The following is a 27,808-nucleotide window of genomic DNA, read 5'->3' as shown; positions in this document are numbered from 1 at the left end:
GGCAAACTTGAAACAATCACTTATTTCCAATCAGCCTGTGAACATCTTCCAAGCCTGGTTACTGTTTGCTCTTAGAGGGCACAGACTGGACACGTAGCCCATTTGCCCAGTGGGTTTTCACACATAACCAGTCCTCAAAAGAGAAGTCAGCATGATCCAACGGACAGTTTCATAGACTTGGGTTCAGATTCAAATTCAGCCGTCAATCCACTGAATGGCCATGGAAAAGTCACTCAATCAGCCTGCATCAAAGAATTCCCTAAAGCCACAGAAATCCACCGGGCAGACGATGTACCTCTGGAATGTTCCGTATTTGTAAACAACAACAACAACAACTCTCTCTTGGCTGTGTGGGTCAGACGTTTGCTTTTATTTCACCCCATGTGTGCCTTGGAAACGCACTGCCCAGGGCCTTGCTTAGCCCAGGAGTCAACTCTCCTCCATGCCGACGTTGCGTCCACTGTGAAATAAACGCATGTCCTTTGGACATCCCACCGACGGCTTGCCTTCCCTCCTTTCAAGCTCCACAACACTTGACTTGCCCCTTGAAACTTCCCTTCTGCCCATCTTGCTCCCTTTCATTCGGCTCCCTCTCTCCTGTGAACCGGCAACTCCTCTCTTGTAAACCGCCCAGAGAGCTTCGGCTATGGGGCGGTATATACATTTAATAAATAAATTAATAAACTTGCCTTCCTTGCATTTCTGGCCCTTTCCTACTTCAGATTATGAGCTGGGAGGGCAAGGACTGATCACATCAGAAAAGCCCCGCCCGGGCCAGACCCCCTTCTGCCACACCCTCTTTCCCGCAGGTGCCTCCGAGAAGCCCCTGAGCAGAACACGTTGCTGCTATTCATTAACGTGCAGCCCTTGATGCATACTGGTGCAACGCTAACGATGGCAAGGACGGCGGGCATTCCAGCTCTCTTAGCATGCCTTGCTGCAGGCACGTGCTACATCCGTATGCAGTATATTTCCACTAGGGCCATGACATGTGAAGCAGCCTTGTGGGTGAAGACAGATGGAGGCGATTTGGCAGTGCTGCTACTGGTCCCCAAACACACGTGGCCTCGGCCACCGTTCCAGCCACAAGTATGGTTCTGAATCATGCCAGCTGCTCTCATTTTACTCACCTGTCTCAGGATCCTCTGAGTCTGTATGGGGAGAATGGTCTCCACGAGGCCAATCTGGGACTCAGTATGGTTTATCAGAGCCTGGAGGGAAAGCAGGAAGAAATGTCGCCAGCTGGAGAGATAAGCCTGGGGTGGGGGTTTCAGGCTGGAGCTAGAGGTGGTAACAACCACAGGACCGGTCCTGAAAATGACAACCCTGTGCGGAGACCCACCGATGACACCAGGCCCTGTAATTTGCGGCCGCAGAAATGCTCTGTGTTGTGGTATCACTGCAATGCATGATTCATTGCCCTGCTTCACCAGCTGCCCCTCAGGCTGAGAAATGATGGTGATAGGCACGATAATGAGGAGGCTAGAGGGGGAGTTTTGTGGGGGGAGTTTTGAAACAGGACTGCCACTTCTCCCCACTGTGTCTCAGAGGCACAGAAGGGGGAGAATTGTAGTCCGGGGGAGGAGTGAGCCCAGGTCCCTCCTAGTTCTCACCTTGTCTTACTTCTCCAGGGCTACCGGCCAATGGGCCTGCCTGCCATTATGGTAGGGTGACCCTATGAAAAGGAGGACAGGGCTCCTGTAGCTTTAACAGTTGCATAGAAAAGGGAATCTCAGCAGGTATCATTTGTATATATGGGGAACCTGGGGAAATTTCCTCTTCATCACCACAGTTAAAGGTGCAGGAGCTATACTAGAGTGACCAGCTATAAAAGAGGGCAGGGCACCTGCAGCTTTAACAGGTGTGATGAAGGGGAAATTTCACCAGGTTCTCCATATAATAACCTGTTGGTTGTCTTACTATGGTTTTAATTTGTGTGAACCGCCCAGAGAGCTTTGGCTATTGGGCGGTATAGAAATGTAATAAATAAATAAATAAATAAATAAATAAATAAATAAATAAAAAATATATACAAATGACACCTGCTGAAATTCCCTTTTCAATACAACTGTTAAAGATACAGGAACCCTGTCCTCCTTTTCATAGGGTCACCCTAATTATGGTCATAAGCAGCAAAAGGAAGAGGGCTTCTTTCCCAGAACTGCAGCCTTCCCCGGGACGCAGAGAACACTTTATTTATTGCACGCTCGTGACTGGCCACTCACAGAAGCTTGTGGGTCCTTTAGATGACAAAGAGGAGGAGCTGAGCTATAGGTGTGCGTAAGTTTCACGTGCACACAAAGCATATTGTCTGAGGTTTTAACCTTTATTTAGTGGGAGGTCACAGGTCAAGCAGTCTTTATAGAACCCAAACTTGAAGTTTTCACTTTCAGATCTGCTTAAGAACATCAGAACATCAGAAGAGCCCTGATGCTGGATCAGACCAAGGGTCCATCTAGTCCAGCACTCTCTTCACACAGTGGCCAAACAGCCATCGGCCAGGGACCAGCAAACAGGACGTGGTGCAATAGTACCCTCCGTTGTTGTGCTATTTCACCTTGTTTACCTTTTCACCTGTGCCAACTCATGCTTTCTGGTATCGCTGCCCCACCCCGCCCCTTCTCTTTCCCTCTCCAGTTCATTGGTTCTTGTGGGTGATGGACATTGTGATGGACGTGGGCGCCTTCCCTCCTTCCCCCCACCCCCTTGCTCTGGTTTCATTATCTAAAGTTTAGTGATTTAGCATTTCATCGGCTGAGCACCTCATATAGCAGGGGCCCCCCAAAAAAAGAGGGAGGTTGAAACCCTCCTCTTTCATCAGCAAGACCGCCCTTCAACGCACACGTCCCCAAGAAGGGACATTCTGCGACATAGCTCAAGGACGGCAGTACACGGGGACAGAAGGGCGGTTTTATCCCACGTGGAGAAAAATTCCGCACTTTCTCTGCCCTAGAAAAACGGGAAGTGGAGGGGAAGAGGCAAGATGACTGCAGGACAGGGGGGACGACGTGTGAAGGTTGCAGGGCAAAACAGTAAACAAGGCAGGACGACAGAGCGATAAAACGCTGGTGTGATGGAGCTCTGTTTCAAATATGGAGCACTTTTGGAGAAAATGCACAGTGTTTGACATTTATGTATAAGGAATGCATAAGCTCTTCCTCTTACTTTTATGGCAAGGAATTTCCCCCCTCTCTCTATTTCTGGCCTGGCTTTCCGCAACCAATCTTTCTAGTTAGTGTATTATTCTGCTAGATGCTTACATTACACTTCATTATCCTGTCACAGCCAAGGACCTGCATGGATGGAGTTACTGGAAGAGCTTGTTGAAATTCCCCCATGACCAATTAAATAGGAGCAAGAGATCCCAGATAAGAATGGAATGGGCATCACATCACACACATTTTAGGAGATGCCGAATCTGAAGAGATGAACACATTTCATTTCTATAGGAATTTAACCCAGAGGGCTGGTCAGCATGATCACTGTGGGGAAAACAAACCATTCTGAGCACCATTTGCCTAATCACCTGCCCAGGTGCAGCTTGTCATATCATCCAAATCCAGGCAGCATGGGGTGACGGGGAGGGAAACAACCCCCAAATAATTCATGGGCTGGTTTTGGGTTAGCATGTGAATTGGGCCTCAAGTCTTATGCCATAGGCAACGGTATGGATCATTCTCCTTCATGGCCGAGTTTGCTGGGCACCCGAGACAGGAAAAAAGCTTGGACGATGGAAACTACGTCTGCAAAATTTGGGAATCAGGAACTTCAACCTACACCGTGTATGGTACAAGCAATTTATCCTAACGATGACAGAGAAATCAATGTGGCTTCCTTTCTAGCAATAAGAAACACAGGTGAACGAAGCTGACAGCAAAGAAAAGCAGGGTACTTTTCGAATCTGGATCATCCACAATACTGATGGCATTTGAACCTGTTCACTTTGCTCAAACCCCATTTTTGGTTCTAGTGTGTTAGTAGAACAGGGAATATTTCTGTATTTCAAAAAAACCCAAAATGTTGTTTTAAATGAAGAATGCCCTTGCCTCAATTAAAATTGCAAGCTGTCTCACATTCAACGAAAAATGTCTTCTAATGTCCTCCAAAAAAAGTGTCTATGTGCACACAGAGACGACACAGAGACCCTGATCATATGACACACTAAGCCAATGCCACGGTGGCTAAGATTTTGAGCTAAACATCATGGCTTAGTGTGTCATGCGAACCATGACTTAGCATGTTGTGTGAACCATTCCTAATCATGGTGTCTACATCACCACGGCTTAAACATACTTACTAACCATTTGCTGCAAAAGGGTTAGCAGCCTGACCCTGGCTTAGCATGTTGTCTGAACAGGCCCATATTTAAATAAGAATTAAAGATGAATGTACTAGAATATACACTAGAATCTATTAGAGATGGTATAGAGATGGTATTTTATATTGTATTTTATATTATGGTTTTATACTGTTGTTTTATACTTTGAATGTTTTTAATTTTTGTGAACTGCCCAGAGAGCTCCGGCTATTGGGCAGTATAGAAATGTAATAAATAAATAAATAAATAAATAAATAGGACCGGAGCAGAGTTGTGCAACAGAGTTAGGGAACCCTTTCACTTGGGGAATCTTAGTGAAGGCGCTCCACAAAGACCCACATTCCACTGTATAGCAATACCTGGAGACCTGGTGCCATCGTTGATAAGAACTGGACACTTTCTTTCAGCTTCGCCTAGAAGAAAATGAACCATAGACCATTACCCACATGCTCACTGGGACAGTCTATTCTCCCCTGCATTCAGGGAAAGTCAGAAATATCGCCTTCACTTTATCTAAAACCAAATTTGCAGCTGTGATTCGGAGACTCTGCATAGCTGGTACTCAAGGGATGCTTGTAATGTATTTAATTAAACTCTCTAGTGCAGCCTTTCTCAACCTGGGGCGCTCCAGATGTGTTGGACTGCATCTCCCAGAATGCCCCAGCCAGCTGGCTGGGGCATTCTGGGAGTTGTAGTCCAACACATCTGGAGTGCCCCAGGTTGAGAAAGGCTGCTCTAGTGCATCTCTCCAGAAATGATGCTGGCCACAGCCACAGGGTTTAGATTAGAGATACCATTGAATATCCAGCTAAGGCAAAACTAAACTCTCTCCCCCCACCCCGGGAGGCCGGCAGGGGAACATCTGTCTCAGACAAAACATCTGAGGAATCTCAAGACTAATGAAATGTGTCAAAGATTCTACACATTCCTAGACTTTTGTCTTATTTATTTAAAATCTCTAACCTGCCCTTTGGCCCCTATTTTATAGAGGACGGTCGTGAATTTGAAGGGCTGTCTGAGAGAGGGCCTGTATTTCGAACGAGTCTTCGATCCGAAGGGCTGTCCAGTCCAAGTCCAGTTTAAAGATAAAGAACCCCAAGAAGGGAGGCCATCAACCTTAGCAGCACCTGGACAGCCGACTGAGCCGAAGGCCCACAGCTCACCTGGACACAGTCTTCCCTCCGACAGGGAGATGTATTTCTACTTCCCTTCTAGTAATTATTTCTAAATCTGCACCTCTGTACAAATTAGCACATGCAAATATGTGCCCTCTTTTGCCCTCTTTTTTGGTGATACATAATTGCCCACCCTACCCAAATAGGCCCCCAACAATACTAAACTGACAACAACAAGAAGCCCAGAATTATTTGCCTCACGTAAAATTTTCAGCAAATAGAGATGTCCTACTCAGGCAAATGTTCAAGGAATCTCAAATGAGGCCAAAAGAATTTTCAGCAAGACAATCAACATTTCAGCATATCCTAGCATGAGCCATGAAAAGAGGTTCACACCTGGTACATGGGTTGGGCTTCTTTGGTGTCTTGTGTTGTACACTTACCACAAGGTCCTCCATCGTGTTGACTGTCATATGGTGAATTTTTTGGAGCTTCTCGGCTTCATCAGCCAGTCGTTCTTTCAAAGTTCTGTTGCTCTGCAAGGAACATCAATCTTCTCAGTTGGCCAGAAAGTGAGGGTGGGAATTTAAGAAGGCTCTGCTGACATGGACTGGATTCAGACAACACAATAACCAATGGTGGTTTAAATAGCCAATGGTCGGTTATTTAACTCTCCGTGGGTTATCCTGTTGTGTGGAGGGAGTTTTTTAAAAAACTAACAGTTAGGGGGAATCCGCACGTCGTTCTGAGATCGCTTCTAAGCGGAAGAAGCTCTCCACCCCGCCTTCTTCCCCCGAGCTCTCCGTCCCAGCTGGCGAGGAGGGAGTTGGGTGGCGGCGGGGGCAGCGGGAAGGACGTCTCTTTGTCAGCTCTTCAAAAGGCCAGGTACACGATCGCTTTCACGCCGCACTGCGGTCGCTTAGAAGCAATCTCGGAACGACGTGCGGATTCCCCCCTAGTTATTGGGCTGATAAAACCAACACTGTGCAGAGTTGGCTATTTGAACCACTGTTGGTTATTGTGTTGTGTGGAGATCACCGTTGGTTATTTTGTCAGTCACAGAGTCGCAAGGCAAGAGTGGTCAAAGCAGCAGCTGCCACTCTAGTCTAGCACCAATGACTGATGGGATACTAGTGGGAGGAGTGGGGGGAATGAGTGAGTCAACTCAGTGTGGAGTAATAGTTAACTCAACGCTGATCATAGCCCCCACCACAGTTATTATCATTTTGTGTGGGGAGTACCCCCTACATAAACAACTGTCGAGTTGATTATTACCCCACTGTTGACTACTGTGTCGTCTGAACGCAGCCATGCTCTCCTCCCCACACGACGCAGTGAAGATCAGAGCACCCTTATCCTCTGGCTTCTCTGTCTACCTACCTGGACGTTGCTTAGTCTCTCAAGATCCACTGCCAAACCCTGGACGTTTGTCCTCACCACGGGTTTGCGTATCTGGAGAAAATTGCAGCAGCAATCATCATACTTAGCATTTCTATAGCATCCTTTTCAAGTGTTCAAGTCATTTCGCACACATTTTTCCCAAGTAACCCTCAACACCTCTGTGAGATGGCTCAGTATTATTGTCCCCACATTGCAGTGGGGGGAGGGGGCTGAAGGTGAGAGGGAATTGTTTGATTAAGGCCCTCTAAGTCATGGGTGAGGAACCTCAGGCCCAGGGTCTCATTGCAGCCCCCTGGAGTTTCCCAGAAGGCCCTGCCCCTTCCCCTGGCTGCCCCCCTTCCCCCACCCACCCCACCCACTGAGCATTTGACTGTTTCCTGGCTTGTGAGCAGTTTTTCCTCCCTATTCTAAACAGCTTAAATGCCTCTCCGAAGGCTTAGCTACTGGTTGCAAAAGCTGGTATTTCTGGCCCCACCCCTTTTGCCTTTGGGAAGGGAACTAGCAGAATGCAGCCCCCAAGAGCTTTCTCCGAAATTGAATTCTGTCTTTCAGCAGCCAAGAGAGCTTACGGCAGAACCAGGGACGCCCACTCGGCCATTACACTCTGCCCGCTCTCTGAAAGGACTGCTTTTGCCGTTCCGAAGGTGTTGCGTTCTGCTGCCTTACACCAGGCTAGCTTAGAGGGAGCCGGGGAAATATTGACTTTCCATTCTAGAATTTGAAATCCAGTGGGCATTGTTGAAGTACAAATAAATCGCCCGAAACATCCTCAGAAACACGGTTCTCTTGCATTCTTACAGCGTTTCTTGGGCGTTTCCCAAGAAGTGCCTCCGCTGAACTGCTTTTACTGATCAGATAAAATAAAGGGGGATCTTGAGCTTTACATGCTGGGGACCGCAAGCAATGGTGCAGGGTCCTACTTGACTGTCGGGCCGTGAGACTTCCCAAAACACTCCTGGCAAGGGGATTTTTGCAGAGGGAGGGTGCCAAGACCCTGCCGCCACGTGACAAACAGGAACGAGCAAGGCAGAGATCTCCCAGCCTCCACCATTCCGGTCTCAGAGCTGGGAGGTGCTGCCTCCTGTGTGGAGTGACGGAGCAGACCTGCTTGCTGATCCCACGGGAGGCACAGCCCAGAGGGCAGAACCTCCTCCTACCTCTACCTGGGGAATGCAATACCTCTGCCACAACAGCACAACCTTGGGAGGGAGATGTGCAGACTGTGAACAACAAGTGACCAACACACACACACACACCACCCGAAATCATGTATTGCATCATTAAAAGGTTGTGTAGAAAAGGCTGAAAATTGGCCATTCTGCCCCAAAGGCCACAGGCAGCTCTTGGGGCAGGATAGAGGGGGCACGTTTTCCAGGTTGGCAGCGGTGCAGCTAGGGCTGGATCCAGGGCCCTGCAGTCCAGCCGGGGACCCCAAACAACCACCCAGAGAGCAGCAAGTGATGGCAGCATCCGGGCAGCAGACGCAAACTCCATTGTATTCTGGTAGTTACGATGGTGCTGTGATTTGCAGACTGCACATTCTTAAAACAGGCCTGGCAAGCATTCAGAAACAGTTGCACAGCATGGAACGGGGCAGAGCAGCGGTCTGCTTCACAACGGAAGCAATATGCAAGGCCATCAAAAGTGGGGGCCCATAGAGCCATTAAGCCCAGGTCTAAAACCACCTGGGTACACTACCGAGGGCTGGGCAGCCTGGGCCTTCTCTGTGCTGGGGAGAGGCACAATTCCATGCCTCCTTCCAGCACAAAGAAAAGGGAAGAAGGAGGAGGAGGAGGAGGACATAAGGGGGTGGGGCCATGGCCCGGCATCAACCAGCCCGCTGAGTGTGGGGTGGGGGGCAATCTCGAGCCTGAAGGACATTAGGATGAAGGCCCTGGTCACCCGATTGCCAGGCTCCTGGTAGGCCAGTGTTGCATAGCCTCGTTCCCTTCTGTGCCTGGAGAGGGCTTGGAGGCCTGGGCGCAGGTAGCCCACCACACCAGGATCTAGCCTCAGGCCATGAGGTTCCCTCTTTAAGCCTTGGAGCCCCTGAAACCTGTGGCAGCTTCCCCACATAATTCCCGTCTATAAGGATAGTTGTGTGAAGCCTCAGGAACCAAAGGAAGAAATAGGGGATCGACCTGCCTCTGGCGCATTATATCTGCCCGTATAACCTCAGGGACGGGCCTCCCCATACATTTCGTCTCACCTCTGCTGTGAAGGCAACGTAGTCTATCAGGTCAATCCTGCTGTCTCGGAAGGTCTCCAGGTCCTCCTTCCCATCTGCATTTAACAAAACGATGTCTTCAAAGCGGATGTTGACGTTGTTGAGACGTTTCTCAAACTCAGCTGTGTACTGGAGGAAAGAAATGCAGGAAGAGGGCGGTCACTGTTGCAAACAGCTCAAATCCAGAAGAGCAGAACAGATGCGGCCACAGCCCAGTATGCAAGTAGGCAGGCAGGGCACCCTGCCTCAATTCAGCTCACCTGAGAACCCCCTGCCCACCCACCCACTTTGCCGCCTGATACTCGTCCTCCAAGAAGCAGAAGGCTGCAGGGAACTGTTGTATCTTAACTTCCATGGTCTCCTATGAAAGAAGATGCTGGCAGCAATTTCATTTTTCATAGAATCATAGAATAGAGCTGGAAGGGGCCTATAAGGCCATCAAGTCAATGCAGGAATCCACCTTGAAGCATCTTGAATGCCTCTAGGGTGGGAGAGCCCACGACCTCCCTAGGCAATTGGTTCCATCGTCGTACTGCTCTAACAGTCAGGAAGTTTTTCCTGATGTCCTGCTGGAATCTGGCTTCCTGTAACTGGAGCCCATTATTCCATGTCCTGCGCTCTGGGAGGATCGAGAAGAGATCCTGGCCCTCCTCTGTGTGACAACCTTTCAAGGCCTTGAAGAGTGCCATCATCAGATGGAGCCGCCTCAGAGGAGCCTGTGACCCCACCTCTGCCCCCCACAAGAGGAGCTTTTCCCCTTGGAGATGGGAGCAGGGCAGCAGGCAGCAGAGGGCATTTGAACAGATTGCCTGGAAGCACACAGAGATCTGGAGCTGAAACAGGGCCACTGAGAAGCAAGAGGGAGGGTTCCAGATGCTCAGGGAAACCCTGAGGTTTGAGGAAGTACAAAAACACTTTTAGAAAGAGACCATCAGGGGGCAGCCTTCTCCGCCCCCACCCACCAGTACAGCCCAATGAAGACTGAGCAGGCACACAAGCCATGGAACTGTGTTGGTTGGGGTGGGGGAGGGAGAAACCCAAAAATGGCAGGGGAGGCTCAAAAGCACCCATTAAGCACCTTACAGCTTATAGCAGCCTTCCTAGTGCCCTCCAGGTGTATTTGACTGCAACTCCCATCATTCCCAGCCCAAATCCCTTCTTTGTGCTGCAGCAGGGAGGAAGAAGGTGCGAGCAGAAAGGAGGGTGAACAAGCAGAGCACGTGGGGCAGCAGTAGCGCGAAGCGACTCTGCACATGGGTGGCTGTAGCAGCTGCCAGGACCAAGACCTGCTACGTGGAGCCTCTCTGTAGGGTTCTTGGGGGAACCAGCAAGATCGAGTCACTAAGAATAGGAGAAGTAGAGCTAAAAGACCAGCAAAGCAAAAATACAAAGTCCTCCTCACCTTAGCAACAGTGAGATGTTCATTAAGGCTGTACCTGTCTTCCACCTGCAAAACTTCCCAGAGACCAGCACCATTCTTACATTGCCTGGAATAAAAGAAGGGAGGAATCCTGGGCTCCACCACACCTGCTTTTCCTCCCGGTTTGTCTCTGCGATTTCTAGCTCTGTTTCATTAGCGCGTCAAGCTTGTAGTATCGCACTATACCAATAAAAACTCCCTTTCGCTTGTTTGCCCTTCTACTCTGCCCACCCCACCCCTTCTACTTCTGCTTCCAGCTCATTGGTTGTAACATTGTGATGGCCATGGGCTCCTCCCCCCTCCCCCCCCCCCCCCCCCGCTCTGGCTTTGTTATCTAGCAATTTACCAATTTACCATTTCGTAGGCTGGGCTCCGTTTCTGCGGGCAATGAGAGAGGGGGTGGAGCAGTAAAAGTCCATTCAACTGACTCAGCACAAGTCTGTTGGTTCAACACGCCCTCCCCCTTCGTCAGCAAGCTCTCCCTTCAAAGCACACGACCCCAACAAAGGGAATAGCAAGAGGACAGCACTGCACAGCGGCTGAAGGGCGCTTTAATTCCTTTTGGGGGAAATAATCAAGACTTTCCCCGCTCTAGGAAAACACGAAAGAGGGAGGGCAAGAGACATGTCATCTGAGTGCCATGCTGCAAAACTGCAAACCAGACATGACGGAGTGTGATAAAACGCTGGTTTGATGGAGCCCTAAGTCTGCCTTCTGTCATCTTGCTATGTCCCACAATGCCATTGGCTTCCTTTATACTACCCACCCAGTCTCCTCACTCCAGTTCCTTATTATTCTCACACCAGAAGAATGTAAGAGCCATGATGCTGGATCAGGCCAAGGGTCCATCTAGTCCAGCACTCTGTTCACATAGTGGCCAACCATCTGTCGGCCAGGGACCAACAAGCAGGACATGAGTGCAACAGCACCCTCCCGCCCATGTTCCCCAGCAACTGGTGCGCACAGGCTTACTGCCTCGGATACTGGAGGGAGCATTGACATTAAAGCATGGCTCCCATTTCACAAGTCACAAGGCATGGCAGGGCTGTTTACAATCCCACTTCCCAAGCAACACAAAGAAATTCCAAGGACGCAAATCACACTCACTCACACACACACACACAAATAGTGCCTGCCAAACGACAGAATATTAGGCGAATCAGTGTTGTTCAAAGCAATTTGAATTTTTGCTCCTTTGGCTCAAAGTTTTTGGCTTTACTCTTGAGGACTCAGCTCCGTAGGAAGGAGCCACAGAGTCCATGAGTCTTGGAATGGGGATACCTTCTCCTGAGACGCCTGATGGCAAAATACTCACTGATAAGCGGTAGTCACATTGAGGTTCTTTTTCAGGCCCAGGTGCTGGGTGACGTTCATGGAAGGCGGCAGATTGCCAGGTGTGTCAATGAACTGGAGGTTGGAGAGAGGCGTAAAACGTCATTTAAATCTGGCTGATGCCAACAGTGCAGGAATCATCCCTGATAGCCCTGGTCCAGTTCGTTCTGTTGGACCAGGGAGAACCTGGCAGTGCTGGCCAAAGCAGGAGAAGGCGAGGGCCATTCTGTGACAGGACATGGATGAGGGAAACAGGAAGTTAAAGCATAACCAGCACCTACCAAGGCCTTATGTACGTATGGAGGATTCATTCTCAAAGTACAGGAGAGCCTCTATAGGATGACGCTGTGCCTATTGATTTCCCCCAAATCCTGCCTTCCTGCGCTTGCCTGGCACTGAGATCTGCCCCTAAGCATGCCCACCCTCTTAATCCAAACTGAAGACACCACTGACATATCGCCAACAGTGCGATATGGCTGCAAGAAAGGCAAATGCTATTTTGGGCTGCATTAATAGAAGTATAGCTTCCAAATCACGTGAGGTACTGGTTCCTCTCTATTTGGCCCTGGTTAGGCCTCATCTAGAGTATTGCGTCCGGTTCTGGGCTCCACAATTCAAGAAGGGTGAAGACAAGCTGGAGCGTGTTCAGAAGAGGGCAACCAGGATGATCAGGGGTCTGGAAACAAAGCCCTATGAAGAGAGACTGAAAGAACTGGGCCTGTTTAGCCTGGAGAAGAGAAGAATGAGGGGAGACATGAGAGCACTCTTCAAATACTTCAAAGGTTGTCACACAGAGGAGGGCCAGGATCTCTTCTCGATCCTCCCAGAGTGCAGGACACGGAATAACGGGCTCAAGTTACAGGGCGCCAGATTCCAGCTGGACATCAGGAAAAACTTCCTGACTGTTAGAGCAGTACGACAATGGAACCAGTTACCTAGGGAGGTTGTGAGCTCTCCCACACTAGAGGCCTTCAAGAGGCAGCTGGACAACCATCTGTCAGGGATGCTTTAGGGTGGATTCCTGCACTGAGCAGGGGGTTGGACTCGATGGCCTTGTAGGCCCCTTCCAACTCTGCTGTTCTATGATTCTATGATTCTAGGAACAAACAACCGTGTTGACATCAGAGCAATGTAAAAAGTCAGGGCAAAATGGCACTGCGAAAAAGTGCAATTTCACAGGGAATAGCACAATGCGTCTGCGAGTTGGCGGCTGCACCATATAAACAACAGGATGCAACTGTGCAGGCATGACAGGGCATATCGAGTGTGTGTATAGACAAGCCCCAGGTCTCTATGTAGCCAAAGCAGCACCATCCCTGCGCAACGGGATTGGTATCAGCAGACTTGCAGGAGTACGAACAGTATTTGTCGGGGTGGAGGGAGCATGGTGGCGGGGAGGCCCTTAAAAACAGCCCAAATGTGAATGAGCCCACCCAGTGGCCACGGAATGCTGAATGTCAAGTGGGGGAGGGGGAGAAGGCTACAGGGAGAGGGAGGGAATGGAGTATCCTAGACAAGGGCACAACAGGATGGATGGACGGGTGGCTACCTGAACAGAAGCACTCCACAGTGTAATTCTCATGCACACCACGGCCATTCAGAACTGCCCAGAAAGCTTGGGCTATTTGTGGTATAGAAATATAATAAGTGAATGGATTCTCCTGCTGGCATCCTTCTATTCTTCAAAAAGAAAAGGGAGTCGCCCTCACATAGGGAAGGTAAGAAAGAGGACCTAAGAAATATGGTTCAATTTCCTATATTGACATTAAGAAGGAGTACCCAAAAATTGTTGTTCAATATTGTGTATTTACACATTAATCAGTGAATGTAATAACTCTCAACCATAGTCCAATGTACAGATGACAGTAAATGATCAATATTACAGATATGAATATACAATCAAAATCTCAATAGTGAAAACAAATAAATGATAATGTGGGCCAAATATACATAGTAGTGACACAACAACATCCATCAAATCAAAATGGACATTCCGGATCGTGTATTCCGTTTCAATGCCAGTCTTCTTCAGTTGTAAATCACTGTTCGTCACTTCCAACAGTCCCCAGGGGAGGTGGCACTTTCATTCGGGCTGAGTTTCGAAAATGTGTGCCTTGGCACACATTTTCGAAACTCAGCTCGAATGAAAGTGCCACCTCCCCTGGGGATTGTTTGAAGTGACAAATAGTGATTTACAACTGAAGAAGACTGGCATTGAAACGGAATACACGATCCTCCCAGAGTGCAGGACACGGAATAACGGGCTCAAGTTAAAGGAAGCCAGATTCCGGCTGGATATCAGGAAAAACTTCCTGACTGTTAGAGCAGTGCGACGGTGGAATCAGTTACCTAGGGAGTTTGTGGGCTCTCCCACACTAGAGGCCTTCAAGAGGCAGCTGGACAAGCATCTGTCAGGGATGCTTTAGGGCGGATTCCTGCATTGAGCAGGGGGTTGGACTCCATGGCCTTGTAGGCCCCTTCCAACTCTGCTATTCTATGATTCGATGATTCTATGAATCCGGAATGTCCGTTTCAATTTGATGGATGTTGTTGTGTCACTACTATGTATATTTGGCCCAGATTATCATTTATTTGTTATCACTATTGAGATTTAGATTGTATAATCATATCTGTAATCTTGATCGTTTACTGTCGTCTGTAAATTGGACTATGGTTGAGAGTTATTACATTCACTGATTAATGTGTAAATACACAATATTGAACAACAATTTTTGGGTACTCCTTCTTAATGTCAATATAGGAGATTGAACCATATTTCTTAGGTCCTCTTTCTTACATCCTTCTATTCTTCACCACAAGATTTTTTTAAAAAGAAAGCTGCAAGCTTTCAACACAATGCATCAGTCCACCAACCGGGGTGACAGTTTGTACATCTGACAAAGTTGTGTGTGTGTGTCATAGGCGCGCGCAGCACATTTCATTAGGGTGTGCATCCATGGATTTTTTTAAAAAGGCAAACATTTATTGAACACTTACTCATTTATTCATTTATTTATTAAACACTGCAGACGTTGATGCCCTACTCCATGTTCGGCTTGTCTGATCACTGGAGGGCCGTTGCAGGTTGGGGGGGGAATGAGGAGACGCTCCTCAAGCTCCAGTAGTGGTAGGGCTTCGTGGTGGGATGGAGGAGGGGCTCATGAGGCGATATTATCCTCCAGGGCTCCTCCTCCTCCTCCTAGCCTCTTTGAAGTGCGGCTCCCAGCAGAGAGGCTCTTGCAGAGTGATTCCTTTCCGCTCCTGCTGCCGGCAGCAACGGTGCTCTCAGAGGCAGTGGTTTGGAGCGGTGGCAGAGCAAATGGAGGGCAGCCAAAGGACTGTTCCCGCTGCGTCTGGATTCCCACTCAGTGGCCCCCTCAATTTGGCACTTATTTCTTGAGACATTAGGGTGTGCCTGGGCACAACCAGCACACCCCTTGTGCACACCTATGGTGTGTGTGTGTGTGTGTGTGTGTGTGTGTGTGTGTGTGTGTGACTCTCCAACTTTTAACAATTTCCGTAACATTTTTCCAAGTACAAAAGGTTTCGGAGTTTTGGCCAAGCTGACAGGGACCCTGCATTCCATGAGTTATTAAAAAACACAAAAAGCCACCTGCATCTCCATCTTTCCGCCCCCCCGCCCCCTGCACTTTCATGCTTGAATTGCAATTGGCTGAAAGGGAGGCTGCAGTGACAGGCATTTCCGTTCTAAATGGAGATCAAATGTTAATTGTTATTTGATGAGGTTTAATGAATTCATTGGCACAACCTCTGAGTGCCAGTTGTGCCTGAAGGTGAAGGAAGGAAGAGGGCTAGGAGACCAGCTAATTGGATCATTCTGCACAGCGCAGCAAGAACACCTTATCCTGGATGCCATGCAGAGGAATGCAGAATGAGGGAAGGACTTCTACTCAGCAGAAACGGGGCTCCTGAGCTAACTGTGGTCGGTGACCCGTTAGGAGACACACTTGGGTTCCCAGCCCCACTGAATCAGGGCTTAGGGGCCATGGAAGGGTTAAGTACCTCCTTCTTCCATCCATTAATTAACCCCAAATTCATGATAACTTGGGTGTGGCAAGAAACATAGACCAGGACAACCTAGTTGCTGTCTGCTGTCCAGCTACATCCCCACTGAAGCGTCTGTAGTTCTATCACATCAATGAAAGGAAACAGCACTCTAGTTCATCCATGAGGAAAGGAGGCTGAGCATTCCCTTCCACTCTCCGGTGTCCTTTCACAAATGGGTGTCCGTGTACACCAGGATCCCTGAGCCACCAGGTCATCAGATAGGACTGTAACCAGAAATTTGGGAGAGGAGACCAGATGGTGGCCCCGTGAAAGGAAACGAGGGCCAAAGCCCATGGGCATGTGTTAAATGCCTCTTTGCGTTTAAGATGCAGGTTTTTAAAAATGCAAATAGCAGCGTGGTATTGTGGGGTGGGCACTGATAATAGGAGCAGAGCAGGTGTGGAGGGGGCATTTAACCCTTTCCTCCCCTGCGGTGAACCTGGCCTTAGCTAGACCTACCTGTAAATCCAGGCTAGAGGAGGGGAGATCCCGTGATGCAACTATCGTGGGATCTCGCCCTCGACGAGCTCTGGAGGAGAGCCATCGCGCCCGCCATTTTTAAAAAAGTTTTAAAGGGGCCAGCAGCGCAGGAGCGCTCCAGCAACGGCAAGTAGGTTTTTTTAAAAAAAATATTACTTCCTCCCTCCCCCCTGCCCCCGATTCCCCCCCGCCCGCAATCCCCCCACCTGCCCGCTATCTCTGATACCCCCATCCCCTGTGATCTCCGATCCCCCCCATCCCCCTGGCTCTGGTTTCCCCACCCCCATTTCCCCCCCCTGCCCTGATGGCCACAGTGCTCCTGCGGAGGGTTGTGCGCCACCCGCCGCTTTTCCCGGCTACTTGCGAGTAAATGCGGTAGCCGGGAAAAGTGACGGAATGGGCTACGCGCCCACGTTCTCGCGAGAAATACCGGGCCACAACTGGTGCCGGTTATCCTGGGCCAAGGGACGGTTACACCTGCCTGAGCCTAGGATTCCCTGTGCGTCATCTGGACGCACAGGGGCCTGCCCAGGGCTTGCACCAGGCTTGTCCGCCGTCTAGCAAGGCCCCCTGAGGAAAATCGCTCCTCGTTTGCTGCTACTCCAGAGACACAAGCAGCTTTACAATGAATTCTGGGTATCTGGCATAAAAAATAACTATCAAGTTGACCTGGATGGTATCCAAAGAGAAAATGCTAAGTTAAAGCCCTATCACTTGAGCCAAAAGTTATACACGTAATGAATAGGTATGAGACTGTATTATTCCAGGTCAAAAATGTACTTAAAAGTTTTCGCTTATTAATTAATGAGCAAAAAATATTATGTAAGATATACACATCAAAAAGCTTGATATATAAATGTCTGGGGGAAAATTATGTACTCAAGTTTAATTGGCAAATTTTGAGTAAGGAGTTGTTTTCTTAAAGATATAATTCCAAACTGATTTTATCTAGCCTGAAAAGTTTACATTTAAGCCACTTATGTATGTTTAATTTTTTAAAGAATGTTTAATAGGAATTAGATAATTAAGGGAGCAATCCTATAACCCAGAGATAGTGTCGGGGGGGGGGGAAGGCAGGATAGTTTTTTTTTCAGTTTACCAGTTCCAATGCTGGAGACGGGGCTCTGACTTCGGAGCCAGTACACTGCGCTCCCTGCTTGCTCTCTCTCCCCCTAGTAGCTGGCATGGAGAGAACTGTGCTGGCTGTCTCTCTCCGTGCTCGGAAACCTGAGCGCAGAGACAAGGGAAAGGGGGCAGCCCTAGGGATGGGGCAGGGAGGGCAAGCTCCCTTACACGGCTTCCTATACTTGCCCCAGCTTCCTTCCCTCCCCCTCCAAAATGCCATGGCTAGACAGGCAAAAATAACCCATCTAGCCATAATGCAGGTTGGCCGGAGCACAGAGGCGAGGATTCACTCTGTACACCAGCTGCCCTTCAATAGGATAGTCGGCTGCTGGTTATCACCATAGGATTGTGCCCTTAGGCTAATAGCACTCGTTTATGGAATAGTAAATAATGCAAGTAATGAGGCAATTTCTGCAGAAAAAGGGTATAAATATGTGCTGATTTTAGAATGCAGGAGCTTCTTAGTAGAAGCTTATCAGGCTGAATAGTCTATTCAGTACTGAATGAGGAACTTGATACTAAGAGCTCCATCAGGCAAGTGTTTTATCGCACGCTTGTTGCTGGGCACACACGGATTTTCACGGGTCCCTCTCACGACGATGCCTGCCTCCCATGTGCATCCTGTGCCTACTAGCCTTCTTCTCGCCACAGAAAAACACCCCAGCAAGTCCTACTTATTTTTAAAGATGGAAGTTGCCGCTCTCTCCTGCTGTGTGCAGGAGAAGCAGCGCGATCAGAACAGCCCCCTGAATGGGCCATGTGGATGTTGTTTCCTTCCTCTTTCAAAAGAGGAAGTAATGAGGGACAAACGCGTGGGTGGAGGAGCAACGGTAAGCAAACATGATTTTCCCCCACGTGATGATGCTCTTAGGATGAGATCTCTCCTTTTTAAACTATCAGGACTAAAAGACTAAGAACAAAAATGTTTTATGTCATTTTATGCAAGTTATGTTTGCACTGCGCTCAACATCTAAGGTCCTCTTCCGAGTGCCTACTCTGAAGGAAGCTTGGAGGATGGTGACAAGGGAGAGGACCTTTTCGGTGGTGGCCCCCCGACTGTGGAATGATCTCCCCGATAAGACTCGCCTGGCGCCAACATTGTTATCTTTCAGGCGCCAGGTCAAGACTTTCCTCTTCTCCCAGGCATTTAATGGCATTGAACGCTAAGTTTGTTTTTTAATGGACCCCAGAATTGTTGTTTCAAATGGCTGCTGCTGTTTTTATACTGTTGTTTTTATGTTTCTGATGGTTTTTAAATTTTGTATACTTTTAATGTTTACTGTTTTTAGCTTTTGTGAACCACCCAGAGAGCTTCGGCTGTGGGGCGGTATATAAATGCAAGAAAATAAATAAATAAATAAATAAATAATGTGTTGTTACCAAAATATATATCTAATAAAAATGAAAAATGGATTGCAAAAAAAAATTGTTTACTAATTCTTGTCAGTATAAAACCAAAACTGAATCCACCTAAAACAATTTTTGGCGTGCACTTTGATTAGCTATGGGTAGTTAAGTGGCAGACAAAGGCCACAGCTAGACCTAAGGTTTATCCTGGGATCATCCAGGGTTCACCCCTGCCTGAGCACTGGATCCCCTGTGTGTCACCTAGATAAACAGGTTTGACCCCTGGATCATCCAGGGATAAACCTTAGGTCTAGCTGTGGCCAAAGGCTTCCTAAATATTGGAACTATAGATTGAAAACTCCCAGCAAAAGGCCAAAATACGTAACAAGGGGGCATAATCAACGGGGAAGTTCTCTAACAAAAGCACCACTGAAATCACTGGGAGCAATGCAGGAGCACATTCAATCCAATAAGACACATGTGCAGGAGAACTTTCCTGTGGACGATGCCTTGTGATTATTAGGAGGAAGGGGATTGACCCATCTCTCTGGATTTTCCTACTCAGGCACCAAAGAGTCTTGGGGCCTGGACTGAGAGAAAGGGAGGAGGAAGATTGCCCAACGCCAAAACCAAAATATAAGTTTCAATGTTTTTAAATTAATGTTCCGTCAATTATTTAGTAATGTTAATGGAATATCTTTTATTAAACATTTTAAAGTACTCAAATGCTTCTCAATCATTCCAGTGCATTTCCACACACTGGTAAGAATACAGAAAGGACGGGGGCAGGTCTGCTTCTGACTAAGCAGTTGAGTAGAGGGCAGCTTGCCTGCTTTTCCTTACGGCTTTTCAGAGCAAAGCAAAGAGCGACAGCAGGGTTTTTCAAACTGTTCGGCGTCGCTAGTAAACCCAGTTGAAGCTTATCAGGAGTTCTCTTGGAAGAAAATTGGTAATAATGGACACGCTTCCCTAAATAACAGCTGTCTGTCCTTCTCATGTAACTCCTCTGCTGAGGGAACTGCACTGGCTGCCTATTCACTACCGGTCCAGGTTGAAGGTTCTTGTACTTGTGTACAAAGCCCTAAACAACTTGGGACCAGGATACCTGAGAGAGCGCCTTCTCCCTTACCAACCTGCCTGGTCACTTAGTTTTACCCTACCCTGTGCCTGCTTACCCTACCCTGTACCTGTTTGCATTCTCTTCCCCTCCTTATTGTTTTACTATGATTTTATTAGATTGTAAGCCTATGCGGCAGGGTCTTGCTATTTACTGTTTTACTCTGTACAGCACCATGTACACTGATGGTGCTATATAAATAATAATAATAATAATAATAATAATAATAATAATAATAATAATAATAATCCGAGGGCCTGCTCCTGGTGGTTCCACCTAGATCCATCCTCCGATTGGAATCCACCAGGGGAAGAGCCTTCAGCGTGGTGGCACCCTTCCTGTGGAATTCCCTGCCTCTGGAGGTCAGGCAGGCGCCAACCTTGTACTCCTTTCGGCGCCTCCTGAAAACATCTTTATTCCAAGAAGCATTTCTCTAACATGCAGCCTTGGATTACTGTTATTGCTTCTTTTAAATTTTGTTTTAACTGTTTTTATTCTGTTTTTATTTTCATTTTACCTTGTACACCGCTCCGAAATTTTTCAATGGAGAGCGGTATATAAATATTCTAAATAAATAAATAAATAAACAAATAAATAAATAATACAATCAGAAAGTGTAGCATAATAGACCCCAAGTCGCAAAAGTCCTAAGGGACAAACCAGAGAAAATCCAGGAAATCCTGACATTTCTTTTTCTTTAAACAAGCGGCATTGGGGACAGGGAGCAAGGTCGATTGGGAAGGCAGTGATGGCGGGGGGCCGTGCTGTGTTTTCCCCATCGCATCCAAATCTGCTGTTACCCCAGCTGGCGAAAACAAACAAACTGGTGCAGCAACTATTTCTGTCTTTCCCCCCTTGCAGAGTCCATAGCAACTTCAGGGGGAGGGGCAGTTCCCACGGGGCAACCGGTGTGCGTGGGAAGACTGTTAACCCAGCCCCATTGCCACGTCCCTCATCAAATTCAAGCCTACAAGACGTCCCAGATTCAATCCATGGCATCTTCAGGACTTTTGTCAAAATGATGAGGGGAAAACACGATGTAGAACCAATAGAAAGAGAGGTAGACGCTAGTGTTGAAGAGTAGAAAAGTTTTTAATCTCTTTACACAACGTCTGTACTGTTTAAAAATATTTTTGTAAAAAAACTGTTTGAGAAAGGAGCTCGACGTTTCGGATCTGGCGATCCTTCCTCAGGAGCTACAAACAGGTGAAGTAAAATGACAGAAAAATAAATACATTGCATGTCATTGTACACAAGAAAAAACCCTAAACACTTTTTCTTTTCCTTTCGTGTTTTTTCTCCTGTACAATGACATGCAATGTATTTATTTTTCTGTCATTTTACTTCAATTGTTTGTAGCTCCTGAGGTAGGATTGCCAGATCCGAAACGTCGAGCTCCTTTTTCATACAGTTTTTTTACAAAAATATTTTTAAACAGTACAGACAGTCGTGTAAAGAGATTAAAAGCTTTTCTACTCTTCAACACTAGCGTCTACCTCTCTTTCTATTGCATCTCCAGGACTTTGCCCTCATGGCACCGCACTGGCGCTGTTCTGCCACCCAACCCCGTGGTATCGGTGCTGTGGGGTGGAGGCGAGTAATCTTCGCTGGAGGAGGCTCGCCACAACTGCCCCCTGCTCCTCGCCCAGTTTCCGACAACCAATCAGAGGCCGCCTTCTGCCCAGGAATTCTCCCAGCATGACGCTGGAGCGAGGTCGGACAGCAAAAAAGCCACAGTGACCTTGCTCCAACAGGAGAAGTCAGGGTAAGTCCCCAACTTTTCCAATGCACAGCTTCGTGGGAAAGTCCGCAGTGGCTCCCAGCTGGCTGCTGCGTCATGTAACCAACATAGCGCCACCCTGCCACCACCTCGGGGCTTTTAAACATGTAGACAGTCCCCAGGTAGGGCTGGGAAAGGCCCCTGTCTGAAACCTTAGAGATGCATCAGCAATCATTGCAGGCACCCCCTGGTCTAACCTACTTCAACCAGAGGGCTTAATTCCATTTCAGAGATGCTCTTGGAGGCAGGGCTGGCTGGGGCCAGAGGCATAACAAGGTGGAGCCAAAATACTAAAAATACCAGGATGTTTTTGCTTAAAGCTCTTACTCCCAGTGGCGAAGTCTTGGAAGAGGCATTTCAACTTTTTAAAATGGGGAAAAATGTGCAAAAGCCAAGAAAGCACCAAATGATCAATTATCGGGGGGAGGGGCTGAGGGAGGAGGTGTGACCATCTGGGGAACATTGGAGTGCTCAATTTGGCCCACAGGCCTGAGGTTCAACACCACTGAAGTAGACAATGTTCCCGCACAAAACAACCAAACGAACAACCAAAGTAAAAAAACGAACAAACCAAAATGGTTGGGAGATCCTGATCACCCACCACCCTGTCTAGTTGGATGCCTGGGTTCTGCTCTCTCGCCCCAATCGGCTGTTCAGGGGGAACTTTTTGGCCTACCATTCCTGAGCATTCTTTCCAACTTCCGTTCGCACAGACTCACCTTGTATATCTCCTGATTGGCCCAGTGCTTGCACAGCAAGGTCTGGACATTTCCTCCAACCATAAAAGTGCCAAAAACCAAGAGAATCAGTAGCCAGGAGAAAAGGAAGCTGAAGCCAACACCACTGTAACAGAAAGAACAAGCAGCATGTGAGGGAGGGTCTTGCTATCTCGCCAGCCCAGTGGCTCAGTCCCCATCTTTAGTCTTCAAAGGGTTGTGTGGAATTGGCTGCCTTACATCTCTGCTTAGACTCAGGCACCCCCACCTCCTTACAGCTGACAAAATTCTGCCCTCTCTTGCCCCAAATATCACCGAAAACCCCCTGTGCTCCACCAATATCTTACTGGCCCCAGACAAGTCTTAGGAGGTCTTACGTCATGAGTAATTTGGCGCCAGCTTCTCCCCTGCTTTCATAGTCACTGGGATCCTCCCGCACAGTCAGCCCATAAATGCCAAAGGAAAGCCCCAGGATATTGCAGAAGACAATCAACAGAACCACAGTACATGCGATGACACCTGCAATCCACCTGAGAAAGGCACAAGAGAGATGGGGAAACATCAGCACGGCTTGGGTAGCTACGGAGGCCAGCTAAGCCTTAGAGGTCAGTCTCTGAATAAAATGGTGCTCAGAGAGCTGGGTTCAAAACCCAGCTCCACCAGGAATGCCAAACTGGTTGGCTACAGGCAAGGGGCTGTCCCACAGCCCTTATACAAAGCTATGGTGCGACCACACTTCGAATACTGTGTACAGTTCTGGTCACCACATCTAGAAAAAAATATTATGGAGCTGGAAAAAGTGCAGAAAAGGACAACTAAAATGATTCAGGGGCTGGAGCATCTCCCCTATGAAGGGAACGTCACGTCAACTGGGATTGTTTAGCTTGGAAAACAGGAGGCTAAGGGGAGGCATGACAGAGGGGTACAAAATCATGCATAGTATGGAGAATGTATCCCATGAAGCTGATTGGTGGGAGATCCAGGACAGATCAAAGGAAGTCCTTCTTCACACAGCGCAGAGTTAAATGATGGAACTCACTACCACAAGATGTCGTGATGGCCACCAATTTGGATGGCTTTAAAATAAATTTAAAATAAATGTGGATGGCTTTAAAAGGGGGTTGGATAAATTCCTGGAGGCAAAGGCTATCCGTGGCTACTAGCCCTGATGGTTGTGTGCTATCTCTCCAGTATCCAAGGCAGTAAGCCTGTGTGCACCAGTTGCTGGGGAACATGGTGTGAGGGTGCTGTTGCACCATGTCCTGCCTTGTTGGTCCCTGGCCAATGGCTGGTTGGCCACTGTGTGAACAGAGGGTTAGACTAGATGGACCCTTGGTCTGATCCAGCATGGCACTTTTGATGTTCTTATGTAAAGTATTTCATAGTCCTTACCATACACTAAACCATGCTGGCCACCACAGAAAGTGCAAGGTTTTAGTTGAGTGCTAGTTTAGCATCCTAACTAAAGGACTATGCTGTGTATCCGTGATGAATCTCACCTGTCATGAACTCACTAAATGGTGTTAGCCAAGTCTTTCTCTCACTGAACTCATCTCCTATCTGTAATATTGGGCTAAAAATCAGATCTATCTTACAGGGTTGTTGAAAAGATTGCAAAAGCTGATTGTTGGCTTTAAAGTGTGCGTGTGTTAACTATAACATTGTCGCTTTCGTTCATTGATTGTTTCCGATCAATGAGTCGTCAGAAAAACAGCATAGACTTTTTAATAAATACACAAATAAACGTGAAGGGCTTTGATTGCTCTAAAGCAGCCTTCCTCAACCTGGGGCGCTCCAGATGTGTTGGACTACAACTCCCAGAAGCTGGCTGGGGCATTCTGGGAGATGCAGTCCAACACATCTGGAGCGCCCCAGGTTGAGGAAGGCTGCTCTAAAGGAATCTGTAAATGCTAACTGCCTTCTCTGCCTGGCAGCTGTGCTCCAGCGTCTTAAGCAGAAAAGGGCCTCTCCATCACTTGCAACTTAATCAATAATAATAATAATAATAATAATAATAATAATAATAACAATAATAATAATACATTTATTTATTTATTTATTTATTTATTTATTTATTTATTTATTTATTGTCCGTCTCTCCCTCTGGATCGAGGCGGGGTACAACACAATTACAAAACACCATAAAATACATATAATTGATTAAAAACATATAAAACTGATACATTATTTAAAAAGCAGCACATTATTAAAAAGGTATCTTAAAATTATAAACTACAGGTGCCTGGGATGGGACCTGGGACCTTCCGCATGCAAACCAGGTGCTCTACCGCTAGATTCCACTTTACCTGTATCTCTCATAATGTTTCACCTCCTTAAAGTAAGGCCGGCTGCTGTTCTCTGCCTTCATCAGGGCATCTGTCATGGGACGGGTGTGATCTGAGATTGGGAAGTCATCTGCAATGGACTGGACCTTTTGAGCAGCTTTCTCTATTTCGTCTTTGAGGTCTGCAAGGCAATCGTTGAACTGAAGGGGAATGGTGGTACCATGTTGTGGGAGCACACACTACGTGAATCAAGCAGCGTGTGCAGTTTCTCTTCACATGTTCTTGGGCTGGACACTAAAGTGATGCTAAAATATGTTTGGGGCCAAACTCTAATTCCTATTAAGCTCCCTTAATGTGTGTCTCTAGCTCTGGAACGATCCTGGGAGGGTTTAACTCACCTCGAACGACCTCGGCCATCTTCACCACAGCTAGTTCTGGGATAGAGTTGAAACTGCGATTGGCCTAGAAGTGCAGAAACCAATTTTAACACCTCAGTATTGGACCAGATGTCCCCTTCTCCCCCTTTAAGATTCATTCATTACTTACCCGGTAAATCATTTCTGAGAAATCAGCCTTGGGGAGTCCATGCAAGGTTTTCAAAATGCTTTCAACTGAAGGTACCTAAGGAAAGAAATCAGCTATAAAAAACTAATGCATGGAACTGAAGCTAAAAGTAAAAATAGTGTGCATCTGAATCAATTCATACATTCCATAAATGAATCATCTATTCCCCCATACCCAGGGAGAGGTCAGAGGTTCATCAACAGTTACAACCATGTTGGTCCCAGAGAATAAGAGATGATAGGAGCTCTGTGATCAGATATCTCTTTTGTTGATTTCTAATGCAGGGAGCCCGACTTGGATGAAGGCAACAGCACTGGGGAGGGGGGGGGAGTTAATTCCTCCCCCACCCCCCACATATTTTTTTCTTAGTTGGCTCCTAATTTTGAATCCAGAGCAGATTTAAGGACCATCTGCTGCTACTGAAATGGGTGTGAAGGGGGGGGCTGCTGCCCAAACTGCCTCCAGTAATCAGTACCGCTGGGTGCGAAAGTTTGTGCCAGGTCCCTTCTGGACCAGTTCTCCTTGGAGGAAGGCCAAGACCAACAAGAAGCTGCAGGGGCTCAAGACCCAGCATGCCCAGAAGTCCTGGAGGAGCCTGGCCACCCTGGACGTCCCCAGAGGACCCGCTGTTCTCCTTTCGACACCAGGTGAAGACCTTTTTATTTCTCCCGTATTTTAGCATTTCAGCATTCTCGGCCATAGCTAGACCTAAGGTTTATCCCTGGATCGTCCAGGGGTCAAACCTGTCCATCTAGGTGACACACGGGGGATCCAGTGCTCAGGCAGGGGCGAACCCGGGATGATCCCAGGACAAACCTTAGCTGTGGCCCTCGTCTTTTAGCTCTGGTGTTTTAAATCTGTATTTTAAATCTCTCCATTGGTGCTAGGTTTTATTCTGGTCGTCCTTTTTATATTGTGGTTTTAAGCTTCTATATTTTACATCTTATGCTGTACCTTGTGGTTTTAATTTTTGTGAACTGCTCAGAGAGCTTCAGCTATTGGGCGGTATAGAAACTAAATGAAATAAATAAATACACCCCCCTCACAGAAGGGAGGGTCGATTTCAGAGTCAGAAGAGGAGAGACCCCCATGCCTGGGAGTGATGTAGATGGAAGAGGCAGGGAGGGGGTGGTCTCTCCTCTTCTGACTCTGAAGCAGACCCCTTTCTCATGTGGTGCCAGGTCTTGGATGGGCCTGACTGAGGGCCCAGGCTCCTCCAGGCTTTCTCGCCCTGGCAGGTACGGAGTCTCGGCAGCTGCTGGAGTCTCTGGGACTTCCTCCAAGGAGGATTCGTCTGCTGGGGGCATGATAGCTTGTGCCTGATCAAAGCTTATATGCTTAGCCTTGACAAATGTCTCTTCCTACCCTCTTTTCCAGGGATCTCCAGGGTGGCGCCCCTTATCATAGAATCATCGAATAGCAGAGTTGGAAGGGGCCTACAAGGCCATGGAGTCCAACCCCCTGCTCAATGCAGGAATCCACCCTAAAGCATCCCTGACAGATGGTTGTCCAGCTGCCTCTTGAAGGCCTCTAGTGTGGGAGAGCCCACAACCTCCCTAGGTCACTAGTTCCGTTGACGTACTGCTCTAACAGTCAGGAAGTTGGTGCCCGTCAAGTTCCCTGTTCTCTTGATTTGAATTTTATGTCTGAAGATTTTTTTAAATAACTATTAGTTTTAATTGGGAAGCTGCGTAATGAACGGCTGCTCTCCAGCGCCATCTTTATTTGGGTTCTAAAGCATGGCTGCCGCTTCTAGGGAAGCTTTGGCTTGGAGCAAAGTCCTGGGGCAGCACAGCCAGCCTCTCGCTGGACTTACTTTCTGGTAGTTCGCATCCAACTCCAAGCTCTCCGCTCTGCTCACGGCGCTAATGCAGTAGGTACAGCGTGCATCTTCTAGAACAGAATTGATGCTTTGCTTCCGGTCCTTCAGCTCTGATTCCAGCTCAGCCTGGTACCGGGTCAGTGTCTGCACAGTCTTGTTGATCGTCTGTAAATGGTGCAGGGAGTTCTGTAGGTCTTAAAGAGAAATACCAGACTCATTTGTCTACTCTGCTCTGTAGGTACGCTGCAACAACAGCTACACACTGGCAAATTCACCCTCAGCTACTTCTCGCTGTGTGAATGAATTCCTTAGGGCCATGTTTTTCAAAGAAAGGATGTTGTAATTATTGTGTGAAAATTGTGGGAGCTAGCAAGTAACCCCTGGAACACCTATGGGCAGCCCAGGCGCCTTTCCAAAAGCAACAGATCTTAACCACAGAATACAGTATGAATGCTCCCAATTTCTCTTTGGGACCTGCCTTGTCCTGCATGTGGATATTGGCAGCTTCTTGCCCTTTTCTCAATGACATTTTCCAGAGTTTTTGATATTCTCCTGCTTTGCTAATATACCCAGTATTATATATTTCTCTTGATTTTCATGTTCTGCCTACCGTGGGACCTGTGTGTTTTGCTTAGGGCTGGAGAAAGATCTGGGGGGATTCCACACGTCGTACTGAGGGTGCTTCCATGCG

The 27,808-nt window shown here is 47.8% G+C and overlaps 1 protein-coding gene across 1 annotated transcript in view; it reads right to left on the bottom strand.

Annotated features, from left to right (window-relative positions):
- PROM2 (prominin 2) overlaps positions 1-27,808 on the bottom strand; it is a 68,002-nt gene that overhangs the window by 8,132 nt on the left and 32,062 nt on the right. The window contains exons 7-19 of the mRNA XM_063138854.1: positions 27,112-27,311; positions 25,278-25,352; positions 25,130-25,193; positions 24,753-24,912; positions 22,824-22,976; positions 22,450-22,573; positions 11,797-11,888; positions 10,464-10,548; positions 9,044-9,190; positions 6,814-6,885; positions 5,877-5,969; positions 4,678-4,731; positions 1,131-1,211 (exon numbers count right to left, since the gene is read on the bottom strand). Coding sequence (XP_062994924.1) covers positions 1,131-1,211; positions 4,678-4,731; positions 5,877-5,969; positions 6,814-6,885; positions 9,044-9,190; positions 10,464-10,548; positions 11,797-11,888; positions 22,450-22,573; positions 22,824-22,976; positions 24,753-24,912; positions 25,130-25,193; positions 25,278-25,352; positions 27,112-27,311 — 1,400 coding nt within the window. The remainder of the gene's footprint in view (positions 1-1,130; positions 1,212-4,677; positions 4,732-5,876; positions 5,970-6,813; positions 6,886-9,043; positions 9,191-10,463; positions 10,549-11,796; positions 11,889-22,449; positions 22,574-22,823; positions 22,977-24,752; positions 24,913-25,129; positions 25,194-25,277; positions 25,353-27,111; positions 27,312-27,808) is intronic.

Source organism: Elgaria multicarinata, chromosome 12 (assembly GCF_023053635.1).
Source record: "Elgaria multicarinata webbii isolate HBS135686 ecotype San Diego chromosome 12, rElgMul1.1.pri, whole genome shotgun sequence".
NCBI classification, from domain to species: Eukaryota; Metazoa; Chordata; class Lepidosauria; order Squamata; family Anguidae; genus Elgaria; species Elgaria multicarinata.
This window is presented reverse-complemented; position numbering and strand designations above follow the sequence as displayed.